The following is a 22,029-nucleotide window of genomic DNA, read 5'->3' as shown; positions in this document are numbered from 1 at the left end:
GGAGCACAGAGTCCTGGAAGCAAAAGATTCAACACAAAAGAGAAGCAAAAGTAATTGCCAGGATAAGGATGAAGGGGAAATCCCAGAACGACAAACATTCAGGAGGACTAAACAGAGAATGAGTAGTTCAAGTGAAAGGAACGAGAACTTCAGCACAGACATTTCAAAACAAAATAAGTAATAACAGAAGTTACAGACAACCTGTTTAAATGTACTAGGAAAGATGTATATCTCTGTTGGAGAATTTGAGGATGTTTCTATTGAAAACTGAGCAAATGAAAAAATAAAAATGAGGTATAGAAATGGAAATGTAATCAATGAACACATACTACATGATTCAGATATGAGCAATATTGTATTTAAGTAATCATAATAATGTCAATACTGAAAACATCTCACCAGACCTGATAAAACTAAATTTGTTTTTTAAATTTAGATATCATCTATAGACTTCCTACTGTGGAAGAGATAAAGCCTCTTCTTCCCTAGTAGGAAGTCTATAGATGTTATTTAAGTTTAAAAACCAAAAACAAGTTTGAACGTATCACTTATAAAACATACAAAATAGTGTAACACGGTCACCTATAGGAAGTAGGATCACAGATGGGGAATAGTGGGACATAGAATTGCTATTTCTTGTTATAAGCCTTGTGGAACTAGTTAATTATTTTTGTGTATTAAGAAATAATGAAAATTAAAAAAATATTCAGTAAGTGAGCAAGAAACACAATAGCAAAATAAACTGGGAAAATAAGTATAATTTTACACCTACAAAGGATCTCTTATTTTACAGATGAAAAAAACGGGTTTCAAATAATTATTTGTCCAAGTTTTCACATCCAATCAGTAACAGTACTAGAACTATATATTGTCACACAATTATTATAAAGAGGTACTGTATACCAAAGAACAGACATGAACAAAAGCTCAGAGGTGGTTATATACAAGTTACGTTCCCCAAATTAGTACAATAGGACTTTTTTAAAAAGAGCTGTAGGACAATACTACAGCTCTGTATATAATGGAAAGCCACTTCATAGTATTTAATACTGTTCTTTGAAGTGCAATAGACATTGAACTTGAAATCCTAATTGGTTGACTATTCTTCCACAGCAAACTACTCCAATCCTATAAACCTCTAGAACAGTGGTTCTCAAATAAAGGCCTTGATAAAACACGGATTTGCCCCACACTCAGATATTCTGATTCAGGTCTGGGGTGAGTCCCAAGAATTTACCCTTATAACAAGTTCTCAGGTGATGCAAGACGCTACTGGTCCAGGACCACTCTTTGAGAACCAGTGCTCTAGAATGTGTTCCATAAGTTATTAGTGTTTCTAGAGTTTCAAGGTTCAAATTTCAGGAACACTGCATACTATAATCCTATTATATCTTTGAGGTTCACAATGTCCATTAGCAATATTGAAGGATCTAAAGAATGTTAGTTACCTGCTTAACTTTGACCTGCCCTTTACCATAGGGGAAAATAGGTTTGGGAAAGGCCAGGTCAAAGCAGGCAGCATTCAAGATAATAATGGTTTTTAATGCACTATAGCTACTGCTTTTAAATTGTTCCAAAGTTTGAGAAATGTTGGTATAGAAATTTTTCTGTGACTTATACATAAACTTGTTGAAATAATTACTTAAGATAATACACATCAAGTGCACAGCACATAAGTGCTTAATTAATAAGTATTGACTGCTATTAGCTGTTACCTGACAAATAAAGCAGTTCACTAAGAAATTATTCTTTGGTCAAAAAAAAAAAAAAAAGAAAAGAAAAGTAAGAACCGGAACAATATCACCTAAATTCAACTGAAAATCGAACCAAAATTCAAATGTAACTCCCCAGAAGAGGTTTCTCCAATGCTGATGGAGTTCCTCCCTTTGACATCTGCAAATGGGAAGAAAAATGTTTGCCTTAAGACTTTTTAGGCACTGTACTCTGGATACTGATTAAAGTAAGACAAACTGAAGAAAATAAAAAGAACTTAAAATAATTATATTATTTGACCTGTTATGAAACTGACATGCTTTAATTTTATAATTACTACTTTTTATAATGTAATTTAAGTTGAAAATATCATTTGTCCTTTTAATTGCTAGAATTGTCTATTTCTTCTTTCACTGATTAAGTGGGGAAATTCCTTGTAGTACAACATATGAATGCTATTATTATAATTCTAGGACAATTATATTCTAAGCTATTTCCAATACATAGATAATTCTTATGCAATTCTAATATTTTAATTTTAGATAACACTCCTTCATGTTTCAATTAAATGAGGCATATGCTTGAATTGTTTTAAAGCATATTATCTGCGACTACAAGGTATAATTGCAAATGTATATATGACATGATGCTTGCGACTGACAGGCAATATGGTACCATGAAAATTATGAACTTGGTTATGCCACTTTAATCTCTGTGGGTCAGTTTTCTCATCTGTTAAATGAAGAAAATGGACTACATGATCTCTAAGTTCTCTTTCAGGTCTAAGGAACTGTGATTCAATTATTTTTAGTACCAAATAACTTGAGGCCAATTGGGGGAAATAGTTCCTCAACTTTATAGACCACTTTTTAAGGTTTTTCGTTACTTAAAAATATAATGATAAACTTTTAAAACAATATTTTTTAACAGTACCCTGGAAGTAGAACCTGTCACTTCTTTTCTTGGTGGACATTTAAACAGATTTAGCAAAGCAGGATTTATGAGGGAAGAGAATACAATGGTTCTACAACAAAATTTGGCCACAGGGATCTATTAAACCTCCTCCTCAAGTTTTAGGAAGGAGAGGATAAAGACAAGAAAAATAATTAATTTCCCAGAGCAGTGATATGCAAAACTGAAAAAACATTACCAAGAGCCACTTTATTTTCATTTCCTTCCTTTCTTCCACCTGAAGCATTCTAATACAGATTAGAGAGAAAAAAAGGAAAATAGTACTTTGCTTTAAAATGTTATCATACTGGCACAGAAATACTGAGGGTTGTTTTATGGTTATTGTTTTCTGATTTAAGACACTTGCAGTGTCTAATCAATCTACAGACAGACGGGATAAGGTAAGGGAGAATAACAACTAGAATATTCTTCTCTTTATTTTGATGCACTGGAAATACCTACTGACTTACACCTCTAAATAAACTTTAATTCTCTAACTATAACCCCAGGTAGAAACTGAATATGAAATTATACATTAAATTCAATAAAGAGTTTGCTTTTTGTATAATTTAGGTCTATATACTCTGAATTCTAGAGAAATATCTAAGCCTACTCCTACTTCTTAAAACAAAAACTCTTAACCAAGAGAAAATGTATTATTTCAATGACATTTTTTATTTTCAAACATGCCACACAACTGGTTTTGTCTTAGAAGTCACCTATGAGGAAAGTTTTGCTAATTCACAAATACGAAAACTGAGATCCAGAATACTCTGGGAGAGGATTTAGGAATGTTTTTCACTCTTAAATTTGGGGAGTGTATTATCCACCCACTTCACAGTGATAGTAGAGAGACAACCAATGTATTCTGTACAAAAGGAGAAATGAACAGTAAAAAAGTTGCAATATATGTCCTCTCACAGACATCATTCCAATAATAAGTGTTAAAATTCAGCAAATACTTTAGAAGCACACTTGACAGTAAATAATTTAAATATGTATTGCTTTACCAAATAGCCTAATGTATTATACCTAAAATTATCACTACAAATGAAAAAAATTCCATTTAGCTCCTTTGATCAATGAGAAACAGTGCTACACAAGACATGGGTTAGAGATACTGACTCAATAGTATAAGGGTATTAAGGTTACGTTTCAAAATGTGTTGTTTGGTATGTTTCAACGAGCAAAGTTTACAATTGGTGTTATATTACAAAAACTGTGAATTACTAAACTTAAATGCATTTAATAAGAGGGTTTAATTATAAAGGAGTCTAGCAGTTATCACCAGAATATTAATGAACAGTGATGTAGGAATGAAGTTACCGAAGTTGGCCTCAGTCTAGGGATTAACCTGGGGGCCTCAAGGTACCTGTAAACTCTCTGAAATTCACTGCAAACTGTGTATATGTGCGAGTAGGGAGAGAAGCAATAGTTTAAAATAGTTTGAAGGGTCCATGACTCAAAAAATCTGAGAGCAGGGCTATAGTCATCAAAATGAAATCATGAGAGTACCAATCAACATAAATAACTGTAGCAAGGATGTGGTGAACATTCATAAAGACAACCAAGATCTAAAAGTGAAATACCATTAGATGATATATAATGGTATAAAAGCACCTCAAAATAATTTTCAAGAATATTAAAGTTAAGCATATGGGTGGGCTACATTCCTGTTTGAAGCTAGCTAGATTGGTATGCCCAACTTTTGTCTAGCCACCTGCAAAAATTATAATGAAAAGAACTACACAGTATAGATTTTGCTAGAATATTCAAGTAAGGAATTAACCATTTAACAAGGAATTAAATTGTGTCATTTGGTGGTTATCGTAAACCTTTCTCCATGTAATCTTTTACTGGAAAACATTAGTCACTCATTTTAATAAATCTCTTGATTTTTAGCATGTTTTACTGAAAATCCCCAAAAGGTACCATTATTTGACAGACCCTTAACTACCACTAGTATTTTACACAGGCTCAACACTGTTTTAGGGGTCACTCCTATAAAAGCTTGATCCTACAGATTTCACTATATACCATGATGTTCACAAATTTCTTCCCAACAAGAGACATACTAGATACTTCGAAGTCAAAGAAAGTATGAAATGAATGTGTGATAGGTGACAGTGTTTGAGAACCAATACCTAATCCTAATCAAGATAAGGAGAAAAGAGTACTAAGTTACAGAAGTACATTTATTATTTATGGAAGGCCTACAGTGTTTCAGGGAAAGAACTCAAGAATGAAGACAGTTCCTCTGCAAGTAAACTGTAAGAGTTCCTCTAGAACAGGAGTCTTGAGTCCTCTGATACCAAGAGTAGATCCTTAGTATGCATTTGTATTAAAGACTAAATGAACAAATAAATAAATGGGCTTGACTATTTTGGAAATAAGCTGAGAGTACCTGGTGACCAATCAGATATAAAGGGTGAGAGATACAAAAGTATGAAAGCCTGGAAAATGGTGATGATACTAATAGAGACAAGGAGCTCAGCAAAATAAAAAGGAGAAATATGATTTTAGTTTGGGGCATATCGAGCTTAAGGTGCTTAGAGAATTAAAAGAAAGGTGACCAGTAAGCAATTGGAAATACCCTTCAGGAGCTCAAATCAGACTCGGAGGACATCAGGGAATCGGTAGTAGAAGTTCTGGGAGTGAATACCAAGAAAATACAGAGGGTGCCAAAAAAATGTATACACATTTTAGGAAAAGAAAACTGTATTAAAATTGTTAATACTCAATATATAACAACTATAGATGAACTCAAGTCACATTTGACTTCTGCAATTACAAGAGGTGCTCAAAGTGGTTACCATCAGTGTCCAGACACTTCTGATTTCAGCGAACTATTGCTTGAGCAAGTTGACCAAAGTGTCCACTTGTATACATTTTTTGGCACCCCAGAATATATAAAGAGAACCAAAAATTGAACCTAAAACACAATTATTTAAAGAGAAAAGGAGAGAGCTGATAAATAACTTTCAACGAGGTAAACCAACTGGGAGTTTCTCTACATGGATTTTATGAGTAGAAATCAGTATGCTTTTAAACAACGATGTATAAACTGAAATAGGTTATATACCTGTGCTATTGATCTAAATTTCTTGGAATAGTCATGGTTTCAAATATTGTCCTTCTGTCCCCATAAATTATGGAAATATACTAAAATTCAGCATTCCAATTACAAGTCCCTGACCATGTTTTGGATGTTTAAGAAGCATAAAACTCCCTTTTTACATCATGCTCTAGGTTGTTTCCTCACGTACAAAATGGAAAAATAACAGTATTTCATAGGATTATTGTAAAGATGTAATGAGTTCACACTTGTAAAGTGCTATGAATAGTACCTGAAACATATACTAAGCATGCAACAGGCGTTAACTGTTATTTATCATTACCCATTTCTCCATAAAAATGTATACTAATTGTACAGCAGAAGATTAATTATCACACAGCTATAAGGACCACCCATTCCAAATCTTTCCCAAAAAACCAATTTCAAATAATCTTACTATACATCTCATTTCTCAGACTGTATGCAGATTTTTGTTCATCTCTGAAAATTTTATATATCGAACAAATCAAAGGGATTAAATGCTCATACCATAATAAAGGGACAAGAAAAATAACTACATTACTGCTAGTCATTTCTAAGTATTTTTTATTCTTGGAAAACTCTTCCTCAAACTATCAAATAAGTGGTATAATTTTTATATTGCCCTTTGTGTCTACATTAACTCACCTTTAAAAGCATACAAAGTATTGTTCTAAGTTATCTAAAATCACACTTGACAGTACTTTCAGATAACTACCTTTAAACGTTCCAGAACCCCACATCAAGTTCATCAGTTGTACTATCTTACACCTACCACCAAATCCTTCTAGCTCTTTGCTCCCAAATTATGAGCACACAGTAAGTGAAAATCCTTACTTCCCAAGGTCATCCTATTACCTCATTTTTCATCTACTCTAACATCAACTTTCTATTTACTACCTGCACACCTCTGAACCTATCCACGATGTGAATTTCTCAAAATACTAACCTTTCTCTTTTGCTTCCTTATCCCTGAAAATCTGAATACCTCTAACAGAAAACTGCTAAATTAACTGCATTCAACTTCCTCATTGATGTCAAGAACCCGAAGCCCTGTCATTGAATGAAACCAAACAAATTTTACTTTATTGAGCAAATATTTCTAACAGAATTTTGATTACCCTTAATTTTCTCATAAGGACCAATAAGATGTAAACTTGGCAATTAATTTATCTTAGCCTATTTCCTCATCTGTAAAATGAGTAGTTTCACTAGGTATTTTTAAAATTGTCTTCTAACTACAAAAAATCTATAATTCTTTGTCTTCAAGTCTTCATTCGTTCAATCTAGTATGAATTCTACCCATGGCATTTTGCTACTCAAAAACTCATAATCAAATATTTGTTAACTCTGAATCAAGGATGTCATACACCAAAGGAAAACCCAATTAAGTGTGAAATTCCTACTAAAATAAACAACTGGAAATGAACAGAAACTTCCATTCAAAGGAATTAAAGTAACTAAATACTAGGCAAACAAGTATAAGGAAACAAAAAGCTTACAACATATGCATTATGGTATGGGAGTCAAAAAGCTGCTTCTAGTGGAAGCTCTGCCAAAGGCTGTTATTTCAGACAAGTCCTAACCTGAGGCCGTCTTTCTCATGAGAAATGATGGGATTGGACTAAGATGGTCTTGAGGATTCCTGCCATCTTCAAATGATTCTAAGATATCCTTTGATTTTTTAAACCCCACATTTCACAAAGGTACAGTCAAGAGATGTCACTCCACACAATTGAAACCATTGACTTAAGCCTCTGCTGAATGAAATACTGCAATGTAGGTTTCGTATCCTTGTGGGAAAAAAGTAAGCGGAGGATTTGGGGTTCTATATTGCTTCCCTATTGCTTTTTAGTTGTCTCAAATTTGAGTAGACCCTTTCATTTGTTTGATTCTCTGTTAGTCCTTCATGTCATAAAATAACTAAAGACTGAGCGAGCAACATAAATTTTAAGCCTGTTTTTCTCAAATTAGAGAAACACATTTAACACAGCCCAAAAATGTCAATTCTTTCTATGGATTTAAACAGGGTCTTTCCTACATTAGTATAATATTAATATACAATTATGATTATGGTGTTGTGAATTCTCAACTATGTAGATGTAGATTACTCACTTTTTAGGTTATTCTCAGCAAAATTTTAATCCAAGCTGGCTTCCTCCTGCTACCCAGAGTACTTCTCAGCCACCACCTTCTACCATTAGTAATCTACTTTAATATTAGCCTAAGTGAAACACAATCAGGAAAATAAATCTACAGAAACATTATTAAACGTATCCCAGTTTAAGATATTCAACATTTTGGAATATAATGAAAAGTAGGTCTTTATAGTGAATTCTCTATTTTTATGCATGGATTTACCTAAACTTACTACCAGAAAACTATGAACACAGGTAATCTAGTTTACTTTACAGGTCTTGAGACCATTTACGCTAATCAGAATTTCATAATACAGGTATCTCAAGTTATATGAAGTTTAAAACCATTATTTAGCACGTTATACATATCAGATCATTTATTTGTAAAACTAATTTTATAAGTACATAAATTATAAATTCCTGTTACCGTAAATGATTCAATACCACTGTGAGAGGGTTCTTAAAAAATAATAGTGAGTCCTATTGGCTTAAGTCATTTTGGTTTACTCTTCTCAAACCAGTAAAGCTTTGACATTAGCCAAGATTATTTTGTCACTGTCTACTTCTATTTTAGAGGGAAAAAGTGAACACATCCACTCCCCTCTATTCTTGAGGATAAAAGTTTCTCCAAGTATAACAGTTAATCTTATTTATCTTTTTAAGATAATTATTGAGCTTTTTATTTCAAAGAACATAATCCGTCATTTTTGCTTCTTTAAAAATGTGGTTCCTTGGATTATGAAGCTGACTCTCAAAATTTTTTTACAAGTTTGTTACTATTTCTTTTTCTTATTCTAAGAAACATCAAACTAACTACATTTGAGATTCTTCTCCAAGTTTTAAAATTTAATTCATTTTTTTCATGATTCCAATTCCATTTGGGATTCTAGGATACAATCTGTGAATGCTTACTACATCTATTTCCTAAAATATGAAGATTTTATGGGGAAAAATCTATTAAATTTACTAAATTGCAATTATGATTTGGACCCAAATGCTAATATTCACACCATAAAATTTTCTAAGATTCTTATAGATGTAGGCAGTTTATTAATTTACGTTATTCTGCAAATATATATTATGTATTTAATTTGATTTAACCACATTCCATAGGTTGGATCTGGGAGAGGGGTGTTTTTAAAGTGTTGAGAGTTTAGTGTTTATTTTTGTAATCCAACAACTTTATCCAAAAATGCAGAATTTTTTTCTGGCTGGCCAGGAGGAAAACATTTCAGTGTTGATAAGTCCATTGACTGTAACAGCCCAGGAAACGTGCTAAAACAAAAGAAGAAAAATATTAGGTAACATGGGAGAAAGTTCCATAATTCATCTGCTGCCCATTTGATCACTACATCTAACTTCCAAGAACACTGTGATGCTTCTCAAACTGTACATAAGAATTTTCATGTATTTTAATATTATAGGTATACATACTACCATGTTTCCCCAAAAATAAGACCAGCTCTTGTATTAATTTTTGCTCCAAAAGACACATTAGGGCTTATGTTCAAGGGATGTCATCCTGAAAAATCATGCTAGGGCTTATTTTCCAGTTAGGTCTTATTTTCGGGGAAACACGGTAAAATTAAAGTAATACAAAAAACACTACATGTCAATTATCAATTTAACAGGTATACTTTATCTCTGATGTCAACTGAAATATTTCAGAAATGTTATTTCATGAAAAGATGTGGTCACATGGGTTTGGAACACTTGTCAGGACTGGGCAGATAGAAATTGAAGCAAAATTAATTAATTTATGAAAACAGAATAAACGAAACCAAAAGTTACAGCTGCCAGACAAGAACAATTAAGCTGGGGAGACTACTAGACCATGCATGAAGATTGTGAAGTAACTTTTTTCTGCTGTAATATACTATCACAAATCCAATGTAAATTACACAATGTACAATCACCATGCATGTTGGAAATAAGGTTCCAAACTACAACATGAAACTATTACTTCAAAAACTTAATTAAACCAGCCACGTAACAAATTGACTTGCAAAAAACAGTTAGGAAGATTAGAGTTTATTCCTCTTTAAAAAATGATGTTAACCCCTAATAATCTCAATTACCCAAGGATAGATTTGCACATTATCTGAAGCCCACATAATTTTGATTACGTAGATTCTCCCCAACTTACAGTGGTTTTAAGAAGGGCTTCTATATTACAAAGCCACCCTGATATTCCCTCTCCTCCATCATTATAGGGGTTAGGACATCAACAATTGCTCCTGAAACAATCAATGAATCCATCTCCTCTCAATGAGAACAGGAATCTTTGCTTTGTTTACTGATATATGCTAACTGCCTAGAATACTGCCTAGCACATAATAGGTGCTCAACAAATATTTAATGAATGAACAAGTACTTACTGAGTGCCTAAGAGACAGACGCAGTCAAATTAAAAGAAAAGCTTACTATGTTCTAGCCGATACCTTCTAAAGTTTTTTTTTTTATTTTCAAATTAATTTGAATTTATTATAATGTAAAAAATTATGTATTTTGCAATTCTTCTATGAAGTCTTTACTTTTTAAAACGTCAAATTAGGATAGCTTTTAAAGTTAAACAATTGGGAATTACTGACCTGACCCTTTGGCAAGCTTCTAGTGTCTCAAGAAGAATTAACAGAAAACAAACCAGCAATTTTCTTCATCCTTCTATTGTGATGTTGATCAGTTCCTGTTGAATTCTAATGTACTTCTAGAAAATAATTCCCCTTACCGTAAAGTAATTCCACTGCTTAAAATACTCCAGTGACTTCTCACTAAACATAGAATTAAATCACTCTTACGTGAGCTATCCCCGTCCAGTCTCATCTTATACTACATTCTCCCTTGCTCACTATACTCCTGCCACACTAATAACCTTCCCTCTGTTCTTCAAACACACCAAACTCCAAGCTCATTTCCAACTTAGGGCCTTTGCAATTGCTGCTGTTCCTTCTGCCTCTAGAGCTTCACATGACTGGCTCTTTCTTGTCATTCATGTTTCAACTCAAATGTCCTAACACCCTGTCATGCCTTCCATGACCATCTTATCTAATTAGTCTTCACCCAAGCTATCACATCACCCTGCCTTATTTTCTTCATAACACATTTCACCATGTGAAATTATCTTGATCACTTATTTATGAACTGTTAACTGTCTACCTCCCACAACTAGAACATAAGCACCATGGGATTTTATCTCATGTTTACCACTGTACCCACAGCCCCTAAAACAATGCCTGCCACCTATTAGCTATAGTTAAATTAATGAATGAGTAAATTTAATTTAGAGATTCCAGTGGATTTACTGAAGGCAAAACCTGAATTAAAAATAAGCAAACGACTTCCTTGAATAACTCAAAAATTATATTCTCGGACACTTGAGCATGCAATTGAACATACATTACACACATGCACATGCTCAGTATTCACATGCAATGATACAGGCATAGAAAGAAATGCAACACAGAGATCACAGTCAAAGTGGAAGACAAAAAAAATGAGAGGGTTTTACAGGTGAGAAAATCAAAGTACGTTTGATAAGTGCGAGAAGATAAGAGGTCAAAGAGACAGATGGGTTAGGTAGGTGGGTAAGAACAGCTAGGGAGGAATTAGGGCAAGAAGTCAAATAATCAGTCTCTAGTATACCTGCAGGTACAGTAGAAGAGATGCCTGTCTTTGTGTAGCTGCTTTGCCAATTCCAGCTGATGATTGTTCATCAACTTTTCATTTATAACCACTACAAGTGGCTTCCTTTTTTCTAGTCTCCAAACAGCTTCCTGCACCTATAAAAATAAAACTTGTTAATACAATTTAAATAAAGGTGCTCCACCAAGCTTTGTGCTAGAACTTGAAAGATGGAAAACTTAGTTGGCAGAACTATAAACCAGGACTTTTAATTAAACATTCAAAATGCCAAAAGTACAAGGTGTGCTCAAACAATATGGTGAAAAAAAGAGATTATTACAGTAAGACACATTGCAATAATACCCCTCAAAACACTGCCCCTCACTTCAAACACACTTATCCCATCACTTTTGCCACTTTCTAAAGCAGTTCTGGAAGTCCTCTTCCATGAGTGTCTTTAGTTGTGCTGTGGTGGCTGCCTCAATGTCCTGAACCATTTTGACTTTGAGGAAGAGCCAGAAGTCGCACGGTGCCAGACCCAGTGAATAAGGTGGATGTTTTTATTTGACAGAAATTGCTGTATACCAGAAATGACGTGTGAAATGGAGCACTGTCATGATTAAGGATGATTTGCAGCACACTTTAAAACACACCTTCTCTCAACCTTAGCTCAAACCCGACTGACTACAACGAACAAGTTGAAACTTGTCACACATTACTAAGGTTCAACGTACCGTTTCCTGTATTGAAGATCCCTGCCTTTCCGTTGGATGGCACTCGACGGCAGCATTCACCGTATTTCTTGATCACAACGGAAAGGCTCCGTATCACACATTGCTTCTGGTACACAGCCAACTTCTGTCAAATAAAAACATTATGGTGTGTCCTCATCCACCTTATTCACTGGATCTGGCACCGTGAGACCTCTGGCTCTTCCCCAAAGTCGAAATGACCATGAAAGGAAAACATTTTGAATCCATTCATGAAAGTGAGGCAGCCACGACAGTGCAACTAAAGACACTCACCTAAGAGGGCTTCCAGAACTGCTTCAGAAAGTGGCAAGCACGATGGGATAAGTGTGTTCAAAGTGAGGGGGAGTATTTTGAGGGGGATTAATGACAATGTGTCTTTTACTGTAATAATTTTTTTAATTTAAAAATTCACTCTATTTTGTGACACCTTGTAGTTACCAGTTGCTCTCTAGTATGTGTTACAAACCTGACTTGAAAAACACATTTTTAACACTGCCAACAATATTATGATCTATAATTCACTGCTTTGCCACTTGCCCTCTAGTAATACGCCCTGGGCGTGGATCTCGAATCCAAATAAAATTCAAGTTCAACATACTGTACATGAAACTGTACTATACGTCTATTCAAACACAAGTAGAAAAAGCAAGCCTTCAATAGTGACAGGCACCAATAAAGAAAAATTTTGACCACTCCTTATGAGTCTGCCTGTGAGGTACCATTCCAAACATAGAGGTAAATCTCCACAAATGTGCACATATACAATATTTAGGTCAAATCAACTTTGAAATCTAAAATCATTTGACACTTTATATGGGACCAAGGTGACTGATAAGTGAGTAAACAAATCCTTTTTGGGTAAATAATTCTAGGGTAGTAGTTAAGAACACAGACTTCAGCATCAGACCATTATCTATCTACCACTTACTAACCGGACAAGTTACTTAGCCTCTGTGTCGGTTTCGTCTGTAAAAAGGAGATTCTAATAATACTTAGTTCATAGGATTGTTTAGGATGATTCAACCAGTTATATACACAAATCACATAGAACAGTACCAAAAGCTGTTATCTACTATCGTATACATTTCTAATCACCAATTTCTTAGTAATGCCTATTTGTAATAACTTTTCTCTCTCCAAACGAGGCTTTTTAGGGACCACGAAACTTCCTCCCTCACTTATCCAGCAGTCAAAATTGGAACGCTCCCCAAAAGCAGTTCTTCTGAAGGTACTGGCAGTCTAATTAACTAGTTCAGGATGGTTCTCTGAAGAGCAGGCAATGCAATGTGATTGTTATAGAATATTTTTGACTGCATTCATTTCACATTCTCATTTAATAGAAATGTAAAACATCTTTCAAAGCCAGTTTCTCCATGACTAACCCAACCAAATTACTAGATGGCCGAACATTACTGCAGATCTAACCCCTGATACTAACTTCAACTGACAACTCTTTACACATGTCACTGGATAGATCATTTTGTCCGTGTTTAGGGTTTCTTCCTGTAAAATTGTGGTACAGTGATTAATTTCACATCCTTCTACCACCAAGAAATACTTTCTGTCCAATGATATTCTCAATTGTTATAGTCAAATAAGTGTTATATTCAAAAGGACTACTATGAGTTACTCTAGTGATTTTATTGTACTCCAAAAAGGTTCAAGTTTGTTATTTATTGTCTATCAAAACCCAAATGGTAAGATTCCAAAGAACTTTACCTGCGTGACTAATAACAAGATCTGCTTTCTCAAGGTCTTCTTTCAATGAATCCTTGTACCTGTAAACATCCAGAGTAAATGACTCAGTACTGAAGGGTTCTGGTACCACCTTTCCTCTACCTATTTGTAGGATGAGTAGGTTGTAACCAAGGCTCTTAATGATCGGAAACGGGGTGTGGGGGAAAGCGGGCCTTTTAAATAGGTTACTGTAAAAACAGCAGTAACAACAAACCCTAAAGTCAGTGTTCAGATCGAAGCACGGGCTGCCAAATAGTCTAAGTGTAGCCGATTTCAGGTAATTTTCCAAAAATGCCCCCTTTTCACGGTCCCGGGCTCCAACAAGGTACCTCACTAGTCCTAATGGATCTCAGCGACCCAGCTCACCGAGTCGTGAAAAACTGGCCCCGCAAGAAATCTGAGACCCGGCGAAGATTCTGGAAAAGGCGCCAAAAACCGGGGGGGGGGGGGGGGGGGCGGGGAGACCAACTAACAAGGTGGTTATGCCTCCCAGACGGGCCACGAGCCCTGAGGAGACACCACGCCGCTGGAGGATGCCGGTTGGCTGGCCCGAAAGACGCAGGCTGGGCGGGGGCGGCCCGCCGAACAGGACAAGCTAACTCCAGCCGGGTGGAGCCCACGTGGACCTGAAGGAGCCCGCCCACGCGACTGGCGCCAACTTCGCCGCCACAGCCGGCCGGAGGAGCAGCGGGCGAGGCGGGCCAGGGCCTAGAGGCGGAGACGCAGGAAGGAGGAGCGAAGTCTGGGGACTGGGAGGCGGAGGCGGAGAATCCGAGGGAAAAGCAGGAGAAAGGAGGAGCCGGAGAAAGGACGGGGAGGAGCGGCCCGGGAAGGCAGCAGGGAAGCAGGCAGAGGAGCCGGAGGAGGGCCCAGCCGGGCGCGGGGAGGAGCCAGCAAAGGGGCGGCGGCACCTGAGGTCTGGCTGGGGGGGGGGGGCTCTTTCCGAGCGCGGCGGTTCGACAAGGTTACCGAGACTGACGGTAAGGATGGCGGCGGCGAGTGGCGAACTATGGGCGGCGAGCCCAGCCTTCCCACCCGCCTCACCCACTCACTTGCAGACTGTCGTGCGCCAACACACACGCAATGAGGTCGTCAAAGCTGGTGGTCCCCACAGTAACAAACACGCACTTCATCCCGAGGGTTCCGAAATCCTGACTCACAAGGGCCGGATGTGACGTAGCGGAGGCCGCGGGGGCTGCTGCGGCCCATCTCGGTGGGGGCGGCGGAACCCGGTTTGCGTCGCCGGGGTGGAGGTGGAGCCAAAGACTACGAACGACCTATCTGTAAGCAGCGTTGGAAACCGCGTGGTAGGACCTCACCCGGCCCTCACAATGAGGTGGGGAATTGATAGGTTTGTTATTTTTTTCAAAAGTAGCGGTTAAAAAAAATAATAATGAAACCTGACACCCTATCCTGTCTTTGTTGGTATCATTGGTTGGGTACCACAGATCTTTTAATAATAGAAGTCCGGGATTCTTTATTTGCTACCACGTTTTGCCAAGGCATAGACATCTGAGCGATGGTTTCACTTCAAGTCTGCTGAGGTCCTGTGAAATAAAAAAGTGCCCTCTTAAAATCACTCATTAGCCTGGGCTCTTCCATCTGTGGTTCTCAAGAAGCCAGAGCTCTGTGGGGTCTCTTTGGAAGCTGCAGCAAGACAGTTACCTCCATTAACAAACATTGTGTGTAAAATAGAGGCGTTAGGGCCTGAAGCCTATTATCTATAATGCTATAACTCGTTGAACCATTTAAAATGTAAAATTATAAATTTAAATTATAATGAAATATAAAATTCTATATTAGCATAAAGAGCGTATGTTACACTTAGGCACTCAAGTACAGGAGAGGTGATTTCGATATACTCCCCTTTTTTCCCCTACCACTATTATTTAAGATCTTTGCTCGCTCTATCTGGCTCTTGTTTTCTGTGTTTCCTACTTAAAATTTCACGTTAGCTTATGTTTATGCTTTGCCTTGCTTGGTTATATACAGAAGGGAAGCTGTGAGAAGAAATTCTTTTATGGAGGAAAAGGAGTTAAATTAGGCCTAGGTCATAGCCTGAAAAAAAAAGAAAAACTTTTTCCTTTAAGTCTTGTAGCGTGGGTAATTGTCTTTTTGAGGAGTCATAAGTTGTTATCCCTCTCTTGATACCAAATTTCACGAATTAATGATACAGTGAAACTACAGTTTCATAATAACCATAAATGTAGAAAGATCATGGTTAAATAATAAAACATAAACATAATCTTATTTTCTGCCCAATAAGAGGAATCATTTATTGAAATACAAGGTCAAAAATATTCCAAAATACTCTTACCTTTTCTTGTGTCTGTGAAATCTTTTCCTATGTCTGCAAGATGTTAAATTAAAGGAGCACTGTTCTGATTAACTCATAGCAAGAATAAACATACATGTAAATTAACTGCTCTTAAATTCCCATAAAATAAGAAAATTAAACTTCTAGTACTTTAAATGTGCTAGACTTTAACAAAACATCTTGCAGATACGCATCCAGAAATGTTTTAAAATCCAAGATCACGTAACTATAGTGTAAAATTTTGGCAATTAAGTCTCCTTTTTTATTAATAGTTTCAGGTGTACAAAACAATGGAATAGTTAGACATATACACCGCTCACAAAGTGATAGCCCCCCCTCCCCCAATCTACTACCCCTCTGAAATCGTATATAGCTGTTACAATTCCGTTGACTGTATTCCCTATGCTGTACTCCACATCCTGTGACTATATATATACACATATATATATATACATATATATATACATGTACATATATATATAATAAATTATAGTTGGCTATTAAGTCTTTTTTCTGATCAGTATTAAGTGTAATACAAGTGTGCGTTTTATTCATTTGGGTGTGTGTTTCCTAAACTTACACAGGTTCACTGATCAAATAAGTTAACATTACTTCTAAAAATGTTTATGATTATGAAAAATGTAAATTTGTTTTCAATCACATTAAATCAGTATTCTGACAAACTATTTTAACAGCAACTATGTTTTGTAGTATGCCAGTTTGAAGATGATTTCCAAGATCTTTAAACAACTTAAAGTCGTGCACTGACATTAAATTGAGTTAGTTAATGGGTAATCATTATGCAGCTAGATACTTTTTAAGTCAAACAGAATATTGAAACATTGGGTTAAACTAAGCATAATTTTAAGTTTATATACTTTTTCTTATTTTGAAATGCTATAGAGATGCTGTATCTTGAACTGTGTAATGAATGTGTTCATTTTTCCTGCTTTAGGAGGTTGTAAAAGGGATTTCTATGGCTATAGAAAGTTTTGTCGTGTGTATTAAGCTCTGCTAGTGTGTTAACATGCTTGTATATGCCAGACAGTTCTCAACCATCAACGCTGCCTCTTTCTCTTTAAATTAGAAGTTAGTCACTTTGGTTAAAAGTTACAATTAATATGGGTGGGTGCGGCTCTTGACGAAGTGACAAGAGAATTACAACTATATATGTGCTTTTGTTTTTCAAGGAAAGAAAATAGTCTTTTCCTAAAGCAGCATTTTTGTTTCCAGACTCCTTTATACCCTTAAAAATTGATTGAGAACCTCAAAGTGCTTTCGTTTATATGGATGCAGTGTGAGTTACAACTATTAATATTTACCATTTACCATAAGATTAAAAATGAGAATATTTAAAAATATTTATTGATTCATTGGAAAGTAGCAATGATGAACACATTCATGTTAACATAATCTACTTTTTATGAAAAAAATGCATTTTTTAAAACAAAAATTTTCATGAAGAGAATAGCATTGTTTGATATTTTTGCAAATGTCTTTTACTTATATGGGCTAACAGGAAAAAATATGGATCCTTTTATCTGCTTTTACATTTAATTCATTGTATTACCACACATTGATGTAGGAATATTTTTCCGTGAGTCCCCAAATGATGTAAATGATGTTGGATCTGTCCACAGTTTCTGGATGTGGGCCGCGATCATATCTAGTGAAGCCGAAGAATGGACACACGGACCAGGGAGAGGCAAACAGTTGTAAAGGAAGATGGTTTATTCGAGACAGGAGAAGAGGTTGCAGCTCCAGAGCTGGAGGGAGAACCCGAAACTGGGAAGCCCAGTGACTGAGGCAAAAGCTCTTACTTTTATACCTTCCCTGGTCTGTTTGGGGAAGGAGGCTGGAACCTTCTAATTGAATTCATCAATCAGGTTTATCCTGTTTGCCCATCCTGAAGAGGTTAATGAAATAACCCATTCCTACCTATCAGATCTGCTCCTTTGTCCAACCAAAAGGTATTTGAGATAATTTATTAACCTCAAGGTGCGGTCTCATATCTTTGTCCTGGAGTAAAGGAGACGTTCCAGAACCTGGAGTTTCAGGATAAGGCTGCTTTTTTGTTTATTCAGCTGGGGACCTTCCTGTCTACCTAACGACATGCTAATTAACCTGTCTCAACATCACAGAGCCTCTAGAAAATGCCACTGTATGCTCAGAAGTGGTTAAGAGTCAAAAAGCGAGATAACATCATAGTATTATTATGCAAATCATTTCACCTCTCAGATCATTGAAAAGAGTATGAGAGAGTATAAAAAAGGACAATACTTAGAAAGTGAATTTTATTTGACTTGGTTTATAATACCTGAGTCTGAAAAGAAGCTATGAAATACATTACAATGTTTAGAGTACATCAGTTTAAGTGGTCTTCCTTCCTTGATTTATTAATAGTTCCACCTACAATATGAAAGGTTATTCTTTACCTTATGTGTATTCTGCCTAGATAGTAGAGATTCTGTGTCTTATAAAAATTATTTTCTATGATTTAAGTTGCCTTTATTATTTTTTAGCATGTTTTTATTAGTTTCAGGTGTACAAAACATGTAATAGTTAAACATTTATCATTTATATCCCTCACACAGTGATAACCCCCTCCCCCCAACTACTACCCCTCTGACATCGCACACAGCCATTACATTTCCACTGCCTCTATTCCTAATGCTGTACTCCACTTCTTGTAACTACATATATATATGTGTGTATATACATATATATGTATGTATACATATATACATACATACGTACATATATACATATATATGTGTATATATATATATAAAAAATTGTAGTTGATATTCATTATTCTTCAGCTTCAGCTTCAGGTGTACAGTGCAGTGATGATGCATAAGTTGCCTTTATTATGTCCTTGATTATTTAAGGGGAAAAAACTCCATAGAACATAGACTCTTCACTTAAAATAGTGTTACCTTCTCTGTTTCTTTTCAAATGCTTTATTTGTACTTTGATTAAACAGACATGGAAGTATTGTTTCTCAGTCACTCATGATCCTGTCTAGTCAAGTGCACAAATCTCTGACAACTCCTTCCCAAAATCAGTTCCTAAATTTAGAACAAATAAAATAAAATTTTCAGGATATATTTTATACCTAAAACTAAAACTTCTTAAATAAAACAACTAAGATTTCTCAGAGGGCCTCTGGAATCACAAAGATGTGCTCTGTAACCTTATAAAAAGTGATATTGGAAATAATTAGGTTAGTTTAATGTGTTACTATTATAAAATTGAGAAGATCAATCAGATAAAAAGAAACACTAGCTTTCCCTAAATTAAGTTTATTTTGGAAATAATTAGGTTAGTTTAATGTGTTACTGTTATAAAATTGAGAAGATCATCATCAGATCAAAAGAAACACTTAGCTTTCCCTAAATTAAGTTTGTTTTGGTAAAATAATATAAACATTTCAGAAATTGTGTGCTTTATGGGAAATTCCTGGTGATTTGTCAGTACCTTCCCTGTTCATAATTCTGTTTTATATTCAGGGGTAACCCTCATCAAAACTCTTATGAAATAGTTATACAGGCATACCTCATTTTATTGTTCTTTACAGATGTTGCATTTTTTACAAATGGGTGGCAAGACCCTCCACCAGCAAGATGATCATGATCAGCTTTATTGTGATACTCACTTTATTGTGATGGTCTGGATGCAACCCAGCCCACAATATCTCCGAGGTATGCCTGGATTCCCATAAAGAATTTTACTCCTCTCTATTAAGATAGAATTGGCAATGATAATAAATTAACCACAGCCATTAACTTTCTCAATGTTCTTGTTTTAGTCTAAAGCTTACCTGAAGGTTTTACTATAAACTACAGGCCAGAGTTTGTATTTTCAACGAAGAACAATCTCAGAGCCTCATGGAAAAGGACTGTCCCAAGTACTACACACAATGGCCACTTCAAAGAATAGACTTTAGGGTTCAGGCATCTGAGTTTTGTATCACTTAGAGTAACTGTCAGACGATTAAAAGTGGACTAAGACAAGTTTTCCAGGGCTCTTTTTAATCCAATGAAAGGCACAGACCAATATAGAATCAGATAACCAGTAAGGATGTGCTAGACAATGCCTAGCCTTCCATAAAATACCCAGTAATTCTTTTTTTCTTTTTTCCCTTTCAAAATCTTTTACATGTTTTCATGACATATGAGACCCAGATTTTCTGATACGCATTTTAGAAGAAATGTCATACATATTTGCCCAGATAAAATAAACATGCAGCTACTGCTGAGACTCTAAAGGAAATGTGGAAAACAAAGTAGCATTAGTTATCTTTATGATAAAGGTGGTTTTATACTGATTTTATTTAACTGAAGATCTATTTTATTTTTTAAATAATTCAGAAGGAATTGTAATGACTGTATGCCATATTAATTTATTCATATTCGTCTTATATATTTTTTTGTTTCTGCTCTTGCTATTTCCTCTGCCTCGTCATCAATATGGTTAATTAATCCTTCAGGATTCAGCAGAAGTGCAATTTCCTGCAGGAAGCCTTTCTTTGACCCTCATAAGGTATGACAACTATATGCAAATACTACTCTTTATCTACCTCTGTCATAATTCTTGATGTTTAAATTACCTATATACTTTTTTCTTCCTCTTGACTGTAAAATCCTAAAAGGTATGGACCATGTCTAAATCATCTGTGAATTCCTAGAATTTAGTGATGTCCCTAGAACCTAGACAATACTCAATAAATGTTTATTGAAGTAAAAAGAGTTAAATTATTAGCTAGTATGCTAAGCCCTGTGGGGAATACAAAATAAATAAAATATGGTTCCTTTTCTATCCCAACAATAGATTATCTTTTTAGTTCATAGGCTGATCAATGGTTTGTGGAATTTTAGAATTAAGAAACCATGGAATCCATTCTTTTTATTCTATGGATAGGAAACAGAGGTTCAAGTAGATTGTGATTTTTCCCAAGATTATAATAGCAGAGCTAATAATAATAGCAGAGCTAAGGATTGAACCCAACCCTCCAGATGCCTGTCAAGTGTTCTCCACTATGGACCTGCCCTTTAATGATGAGCCTACAGTAGTGACATCTGCATTATAATATAAAGCAGTAGCAGTGTGGGAGAGGAACAAATTTTCCTCTACTCTCAGGGGTTTTCTGGCTAGTCTAATAATCAAATAAACACGAGACAGATTAGCAAGAGAAAATAAACAAATTTATTACATAAATATGTATGGAAACCCCATATATAAGATAGAGTCAGGAACCACACACATGCACAAGAGGTTCATTCAGAGATAGAAAGGGGAATTGAGGTATATGAGACATCCTGAGCTAGGGATGAGGTAATGCACCTTGGGGGCTTCAAAGGGTCATTCCAGGATGTTAAGAAGAACAAACATTTAATAAATAGAAGTCTGCCCTACTTTATAGTTAGTAGATAAAGGGAGGGGCCGAAGCTTCTCTTGAGCCTAAAGCCTTAACTGCCTTAAGGTCAAAGTAATCTGCATACCATTGAGGCACATCTTGGGGTGGCTCGTTCTGAACCCCCACAACAGCAATATAATTTTTAAAAGATGATAAACTAGAAGTGTTTTTTTTTTTCTTTTTAAACACAGCATATTATAGAATCCTTGAGCCTAACTATTCTGTTTAGGTTTATTTCTTTAATTTTTTATAATTCATCAATGGTTTCTGTGTATCTTATTATAGTA

General features: G+C 35.6%; 1 protein-coding gene and 1 long non-coding RNA gene across 2 annotated transcripts in view; one reads left to right on the top strand and one right to left on the bottom strand.

Annotated features, from left to right (window-relative positions):
- ALG13 (ALG13 UDP-N-acetylglucosaminyltransferase subunit) overlaps positions 1–15,205 on the bottom strand; it is a 74,350-nt gene extending 59,145 nt beyond the window's left edge. Inside the window, 2 exon segments of the mRNA XM_074323865.2 lie at positions 11,539–11,675; positions 15,059–15,205. Coding sequence (XP_074179966.2) covers positions 11,539–11,675; positions 15,059–15,139 — 218 coding nt within the window. The 5' untranslated portion in view covers positions 15,140–15,205.
- A 24-nt stretch (positions 15,206–15,229) lies between these two features.
- LOC141569671 (uncharacterized) overlaps positions 15,230–22,029 on the top strand; it is a 127,388-nt gene continuing 120,588 nt past the window's right edge. Inside the window, exons 1-3 of the long non-coding RNA XR_016020105.1 lie at positions 15,230–15,342; positions 17,964–20,027; positions 20,816–20,868. This is a non-coding gene — a long non-coding RNA (uncharacterized LOC141569671). The remainder of the gene's footprint in view (positions 15,343–17,963; positions 20,028–20,815; positions 20,869–22,029) is intronic.

Source organism: Rhinolophus sinicus, chromosome 18 (genome assembly GCF_057876585.1).
Source record: "Rhinolophus sinicus isolate RSI-liver-muscle chromosome 18, RSI-T2T, whole genome shotgun sequence".
NCBI lineage: Eukaryota > Metazoa > Chordata > Mammalia > Chiroptera > Rhinolophidae > Rhinolophus > Rhinolophus sinicus.
This window is presented reverse-complemented; position numbering and strand designations above follow the sequence as displayed.